Source organism: Geospiza fortis, unplaced genomic scaffold (assembly GCF_000277835.1).
Source record: "Geospiza fortis unplaced genomic scaffold, GeoFor_1.0 scaffold173, whole genome shotgun sequence".
Taxonomy (NCBI): Eukaryota; Metazoa; Chordata; class Aves; order Passeriformes; family Thraupidae; genus Geospiza; species Geospiza fortis.
The window spans coordinates 4,747,357-4,755,235 of record NW_005054334.1 but is presented as its reverse complement, the minus strand read 5'-3'; the positions used below and the strand labels follow the sequence as shown (position 1 = coordinate 4,755,235).

Here is a 7,879-nt window from a genome sequence, read left to right as displayed (position 1 = left end):
CACTCCTTTTACTACTGTCAGACTTGCTTCAACTTCATGGACATGAGAGGCCAGGTGGAAAGAGATATAAGAGGAGGGCTACCTTGGGTATATTTTGAGAGGCAGCTCCCTGAAGCTGCACACAGCAAAGCATGCTTGGAGGAGGACTCTACATACTCACAGTAGCAGAAATAAAGGAAAGAATTAATGAGTTTTTCCAGAGGAAGAGATCGGAGAAAAGAATTACAGAAAGAGAATGAGAGGCAGCATGCACATCTTATGCTCCAAGGACCTATTTGGAAAAAAGAAGCAGCAGACCCATGCAGCCCCCGCTCTTACCAGAGGGTATGGTGACCCTTCAGCAAGCGAATCCAGGAGTGAGTCTAGTTCTTCCCCAATGATGTCCCCATCTGTGAAGTCCTCTGTGTTCTCAGGCACTGGCAAGGGTACACAGTCTGGAGACGGGAGCAAGCTGGCAGCAGGAAGTGAGGTGGGCAAGCCCTTTGCATCTGAGTCAGGAGGCAAAGGGGCCAGCCCCTCATTCACAGGGATGGAGGTGGCCACAGGAGCTGGGAGGCACTGCAGGTCCATAGAGCAGTCTGTGATGAGAGAGAAACAGAGCCAGTCACCAGGAGAGCCTCTTGCAAGAGACAAATACAGCACAACATGGCAAAAACAATATTGTACAACTCCATCAAATCACAAAAACCAAATATGCCAATTTTCTGAGAGAAGAGGCTCTACTGTGAAGAGTTCTTGCCCTTTCATTTTTGTTCCCACTCTCCAATGGCTCACCAATAGCTGAAATACATTTTAAGGGCCAGTGCCCAGTCTGACTGTCAGGATTTGGCAAGCACCTACAACAACCAGGAACAACACAAAACCTGTGGCTGAGCAGTTACCAAATTCATTATGGCCAGGACTAAAGGCCAGGAGCACGTAATACAACTTCTCTATAACCCACCACCTGGTGTTTTTCTTTAATGTTCCTCACTAATGCATTTGGCAGAAGTCACTGCCTTCTCCAAGGAGTAGTCCTTGGAGCTTTGATATCCCAGCTGAAAGCTTGCTTACTTGCACACCCTCTCTAAAAACCCAGGCATCCTAAATGGAAGAAGACAAAAACCACAAGGCCCTGTTGAGAGGAGAGTCAGAGATTTAGTGGTGAGATCAGGTTGTGCTAACAACGTGCCCCAAAAATCCCCATCAGACTCACTCAGCTCTCTTTACCCAAGTAAATTCTCTGCTCTTGAGGCCTTCCTGATGTCCAAAAGTTGGAGGTTGCTACTCATTTTCCCCCTCAACATCTGATCAGCAAACATGCCCTTGGGAACTCATGTGAGGTGGGGCTGAGGCAGGAAAGAGGCAGTGGTTTTCCCTAAGGTTTCTTCCCCTCTCCAGTACAGTACTGAAGTAGCAAGATGTTCCCATCATGCAATATAAACCTCTGTTAAGTGAAGTTAAGGTTGCAAGCACGTGTTCTTCACAGAATAGCATTTTATTCTCAAAAAAATTAAAGGTTAAAAAAAAGTTCAAATGTTAGAAATTTGGAAAATGCAGCGTTACATTCGCAGTTCTCAAACCAAGCACCCAAACTACCTTAATTCTGCCCCTGTGCAGATGTCCTGGAATAAAAGAAAAGAAATAAGACAAAGATGCTACTTTCTTCATCGACATCCCATTGGCTGCACTCTAACTGCAACAGAGTAAGGCTATAAAAGCAAGGCAAAGTTTGGAAGGAGAGACAATAGCTTTTATTAGAAAGACTAATAAAATTGGGAAAGAAACTAGACAAACTTCAGAGACACAAAACTTGATCCAGCAAGAAATGCTGCATCCTGTCTATACCAGGTCTGTTCACTCAGCCCCCATGAGAACTTGGCCATCCCTCTGCATCAGGGACCGGGCAAGCGAGCCCTGTTACTGGCTGCAAAGTGAGAGCTTCTTCTTTAGCAATTCCAGCAAACCCCCAAGTCCTTAACAAAACAACAGCAGAGATGACAAACACAGGCATGCCCCCTTATCTCTAACCCCACCTGGAGCACAGCACCAACCCCTGCAACCTTTCCTCCAGTATTTGCTGTGAATGGCCCACATGGATGGACTGCAGCAAGGTCACTGTGCAAGGCACTGGAGGCTGAGCCATGACAAAAGACAGGGACGCAGGAGAAGTGGCAAGGAACAGACACAGGTCCCTCTCCACATCCTCAAACATGCCATTGAAGGCAAACACATGTTGTACCTCATGGGATCCAACACAGGATTTCGCAGCTGAATGCATTTCCCACAGGCTGTACATGTCCTTAGTTTTGCAGCTGCCCCACCAATCAGGCTCAGCTCCAACCCCATGCCCCCTTAGCAATGACTTTCTTGTCTCGTCTCGTCTCGTCTCATCTCATCTCATCTCATCTCATCTCATCTCATCTCATCTCATCTCATCTCATCTCATCTCATCTCAATCATCTCAATCATCTCATCCTTTGGTGCAGAACCCCCAGCCACCAGGGAGCCAGCTATCCAGCTTTTCTCATGGCTGGAACCTTGGCCAGATTCCCTGCAGTACAAAGGGATGGCTTGTGCCTTCCCATTTTTCAGATGTTTAAATCTGGAGTATTGTCAAGATCCCTACAGAGGCCAACAAGAAGTTCAGAACATGCCGGAAGGGATGGGGACACATGCAGCAGAGAGCAAAAGGATGCACAATGACAGGGCCCCAAAGGATCCAGCAGTTCAGACCTTCTCTGAGGAATGAATGAAGCCCTGGATTTTCCACTCAGACTGGGAAGCAAAGAAAAGAGGCCCTCACACACCCTAAGAGACCACACACACCCTAAGAGGCCCCAAACCCAAAATGCTGAATGCATGACCAAAAGGCAGACAATAACATGAGACCCCCACAGCTCAATGCATGTGAAGGGCAAGGAAAATAGCAGGGACCAACAGGTTCCGCTACTTGTAAGTGGAAGAGGGAAGATATCCATTCCCCTCTCCCTGACCACCCAAACACTATTATTCCTTCAGCCACTGCCTCCCACTCTATTCTGTCCAATCTTTTTCCTTATCTCTCCTTTCCCATTACTGCTTTTCGCAGGACACCAGATCTGCTGACCTCGCTCACCAGCTGTGATACCCACATCTCACATATTCTCCTTACAGAATGCTCAGGCATCCTCTGCATTCCCCTAATGTTTGCTCCATCTTAAAAGAATAAAACAGCTTTCTCTGATGAGTAGCTCACAGGCACACCCACACCTGCTGATTTCTGCCCCTGCCATCACACTCAGCCCCACATATTATTATAAGGTCAACAAGGGGTGTGTCCATACACACCCATGAACCGAGTCTCTCATACCAAGCCCCCCCAGCTGGTAGCTTCTCTGGCCATTCACCTGCCTGTCCCTGAGGGGCAAGTACAGAGCTTTTAAAAGCACTGTTTCTAGCTCTGCTCTCCAAAACAGCAGTGGTTCCCTGGTGCATTAGCTGGCCAATGGCCATACTGAGCCAGATCTGAGCCATGATCTCTCTGTAGGACTGGGCTGAGTTAATCAGATAACTTCAAGCAAAACATGGAGGAAAGGGCTTCAAGAGTCTGCACTTTAAAACAACAACCACAAAAACTTGCTAAAAAAACTCTTCTAATCTGAAACTCTCAGGGTACCCAGCACCCACAGTCGTCCTGGTGGCACACCATGCTCAAGGCAATTGGATAACATAATTCGAGTGCTTTTGCAAAGATTTCCTAGCAGTAAAGGCTCTGTCTACCTGATCTGCAGTAAAGGTGGCATGCTGCTCTTACACCAAATCCAGATTAGATAAAGAGCTTACTGGATGCGGTCATTCGTTAGTCTGTAGGAGGAGTCCAGTTAATTTTAGCACAGCAAGATAATGTGAAAAACTCTCCTTAATTCACAGAACTGGGTCTCATGATCTCACATAGCAAGCAGATACAAAACTGGCATTCAACAGAGAACTAACATGCTTTCCAAAGCACCGTAATAATGAAATTAGTTTCTTTCTATAAAAAGAGCAATTGCTACTTGTGGTGTTAAGTCCTCACACTTACCTTCACGCACACAGAGCTACTTTACAAAGGAACAAAGACTGATGTGCTCAGAGGCAGAAGTTCAGTGCTCCAGCACACAAGGTAGCAAGCCTTTCTACAGGGGCAGAGTTAAGGTCACTTGTTTCCCAGCATGAGAAAAGCAACCCTGTTAATCTTCCTTCTCCTCCTGAGTGCCTAACCCTGAACTCGGCTCTCCCTGGGTTCCTCCCAACTCCTTTGTTTTCAATTCTTCCACCTCAGTGTCTTGGAGGACCACATGCACTCACATGCATGCAGAGCAAAACAACCTTAACTTCACTTTATCTGAACTGTTTTGTCTTGGAGCAGAATTTCAGAAGCTTTGCCAAGAGCAGCTTCAAGAAAGCACAACTGGAGAGAGCTGTGTACCTCAGCAGACCCTTTTAACTCCCAGACACGCCTCTCACCAGGCCTAGACAAAAAGCTGGTTTTGGAAAAGAAACACTCTTGCTTTGCACCACTTTTTCCTTCTCCCAGTTACCAAAGTTAGGAGTGTGCAGAAGAGACACAAATGTAGGTGATGAACCTCTCAAGCCTGCCAGCCTGGTCACATACCATACTGAAGCCACAAAAGTCTGAAGAGAGAGATAGCTTTACCTGTTTCAATGTCATCTATTGAGCCCAATCCATTGGAAGTAGTCTGCAAAGAGAATGTAGGAAAAGGGAGACAAAAAATATTGTGAGAAGTTAATCTTTAAAGAGATATCCACACTTTACATATGGGACTCTTCACTACTGAAGAAGATGTATATGGCCCTTTCTTTTCCTATATGGCCTCTTTCTGTGCTGGAACAGTAAAACCAATGAACTTTAGGAGGCCATTGATCCAAGGAACCTATTCATGTTTACCTTCAGCAGCCGACAAATCCTTTTGCTACAAAGGAAAACCCTGTCTGCACCATATCCAACCATGTGAGCAACTCCATACATAGAACAGGGTATTTCATGTGTGGATGAGAACACTGTGTCCCAAGTCCCAGGACACATCAATTGGTCAGCCCACTGCATGGGAGATCTGATTAGCCTGATCTTACACAACGTTCCTTTTCTTAGTTCACATATTTTGCAATCTAACAACCACAAACTTCTACAGCAAATTCAAAACAGGAAAATGTTTCTGCCAAGACAACTGCTGACTTGGAGCTCAAGGCAAGGAATAAATTGAGTCCATATTTTACAGAAACATAAATAGAGGTAAGTACATGTGCCTTCAGATTAAGCTTTAAAAGGCAGAAGTAAAGCATTTGTCTTGTAATATTGCATCTACTACAGTGGGGTTTGGACTATTTTCAATTCTTATAAAAGGAATAGATTTTGAAATTAAAAACTAGGTGTAGCTATTAAAGAAAGTTGACTGGCCTTCCTAGAAAGACGTGAAGCCCAATCACTGAACAGTGATAGGTAAAGTTGTTCTTTAGTCGTTTGTTGTACAAAATTATTATGTTTATAGTTTTATTGTTTATTTGCTTTAAGGACCATTGTGGAATACCAAACAGATGGTAAAAACACTAAGTACTTGTTGGGACTTTTTTTTGCCCAGTGGTAGACCGAGGAAACCAGAAATTTCTTATATTTTACCTTAGTATTTGTACACTGTCCTGCCCAGCTGGGTCTCCAAGGACAATACAAACAATACATGAACTGTGTATGTACCTTACTCAATACATCGCAGGATTTAATTTTATATGTTTCTTCAGCAGTTGCACTTTCTGACTTTTATTTAGCATTGTTGTTAGACATTCAAAACTTGAAAAGAAAAATTTATTTATAATGCAAGAGATAGCAAACATCCACAATAACTAAGAAAAATAACAATCTTTGGTGATCTAATTACCAACATAAAACTTATGTCAGCAGAAATGTTTTCAAAGAAATTAATTTCTTGGAAATATATCTTAAGAGCAGAAAGCACTAATTAAAACAGTTCAAACTTAAAAGACAGTTATAAATTTGCATGTAAATAAAACTTTAAAGCATTCTAGTAGCACAATCCATAAACAGTAACAACCACAGGATGCAAACTCTACCTGGTTTGATGAATTGATTGAAGTGCCATTACTGAGTAGAGAGAATGTTTCCAGTTCCTGCTGCAAGGAAGAGAGAGGTCTTAGAGCAGAATTCAGCCTGTGAATGCTCATGAACTAGGTAAAGCTGGGTTACAATATGGTTTCCTTCCAAGCACTGCCCAAAAATAAAAGTCACCCCGAAAGGCTACCCTGCTGTGACACAAGAGTGCATGTTTGTCAACACTGAAAAGGGACATTTAATTGTTCTGTATACCTCAGAACATCTGACCCACAACCAGGAGGCAAAAAACTTCCTTGAGAAACAGATGGGTTTGCTTTTAGTCAAGAAGGTGTTACTTTGGGAAGGCATTCCCATACTGGAGTGAAAACTGGAACTCAACACAAAAGATCAAAAGTGTTAACAAAATACCAATCACAGAATTTCAAATAATAAAAAGCATTCTGGAGTGTTTCATTTTTATATTTCTAATATACAGGTGGTTTAAGCCCATCTCAGCTGAGTAACATGACAGTGGCAAAAAAGGTGGCAAGGCCAATACAGTGAACAGCTACAAAAAGTATTTCCACATAAACTTCCCTTTCTTTGAGACAGAAACATTTTGCAGTGTGAAAAGCTGCTATGAGATCAAGGAGTTTTCTTAGGGAAGGCAAATCACACGTGAGGTTTGTTGGGGAGAGGATTAACACGTTACAGCCAGATTTATCCTAAAAGCTCTCTGCAAACCAGATGCCCACCAATCATTCCACCTCATGCTACAGAGGAGTCCCTCTGCAGATGGAACACGCTGTTTGTTTAACATTGCTGTGCTTGGGGCTGAGAATGCAAACGCAACGTCAGCCTCCACTACTAGCTCATGTTCTCTGCTCCTGAGAACAAAATCTGTGACCAAGGCAGCTTTATGGGAGAGCAGCTTTATGGCTAGCAGTGGCCTAACGCCCTCTAGCTCCATCCCAGGGTACACATTCAAACACCTACAGCACCTCCTTGTAGAGCCAAGTTACAGATCCAGCCACTGGGGTCAATTAGCTTCTGACCAGGTGTTCTCCCAAAGCCAAGCCTTTCCCCCACCACAAAGAAGTGTATGCCTAGAAATGGAGCAGGAACCCTTCATGATCCACTGCACTATAAAACCAGCCATGCCTCCAAAGCAGCAGAGGATCCCATCCTTCTCATCTCATAACAGGGAGAGGATTGTGATGCTGAACCTGCTTTGGGATCAGGTCACATGTTCCTCTCCTGTAAAAAACACAGCAGGCATCTACTGTGTTGGAAGTTTCTCCTGCAGCACCACCTGGGGACTCAGAAAACATCCTGGCAGTAGACACAGAACAGCACTGGGGTTAGAAATGGATCAAGGCAAAGTGAGTCAGAGGGTCAGGACAAGGAGGGTTGCCAGCAGCCTGCTAGAGTTTGGAGGGTTGTGTACACATGTCTGTAACTGCAGAGCAGCACCTACCACTTCTGCAAAAGTAAATTTGTACAAGCAAAGGATAGCTTTTAAGACAAAAGGAGTCATACCTGAGGTCTTTTGTATGCTTTTCGAACCCTCAGTCCCAGCTTCTGGGCAAGCTCCTGCCCCAGTTGTGTGACACTTTCATCCTGGGGACAAAACAATTGATGGGACACTTTCAGTTTTGCCTTTGTGGCACACAGAACAAAATAAAGAGGAATGCAGTTATGCACATTGGGCTGCACCAAGTCTCAACTTCAGATAACAGCAGATAGATAATTTCCAGAACAGCCCCAGGAGAGTCCAGACAGACTTCGGCATTTTTGTCATTTAATCCTGCC

The 7,879-nt window shown here is 44.3% G+C and overlaps 1 protein-coding gene across 7 annotated transcripts in view; it reads right to left on the bottom strand.

Annotated features, from left to right (window-relative positions):
- ZC3H7B (zinc finger CCCH-type containing 7B) overlaps positions 1-7,879 on the bottom strand; it is a 47,489-nt gene that overhangs the window by 26,960 nt on the left and 12,650 nt on the right. For 4 of the 7 annotated variants that reach the window (XM_031057710.1, XM_031057713.1, XM_031057712.1 and 1 more), the window contains exons 6-9: positions 7,607-7,687; positions 6,088-6,147; positions 4,658-4,700; positions 319-578 (exon numbers count right to left, since the gene is read on the bottom strand). In XM_031057710.1, coding sequence (XP_030913570.1) covers positions 319-578; positions 4,658-4,700; positions 6,088-6,147; positions 7,607-7,687 — 444 coding nt within the window. The remainder of the gene's footprint in view (positions 1-318; positions 579-4,657; positions 4,701-6,087; positions 6,148-7,606; positions 7,688-7,879) is intronic. The other 3 variants (XM_031057711.1, XM_031057715.1, XM_031057717.1) reach the window with 1 other exon arrangement.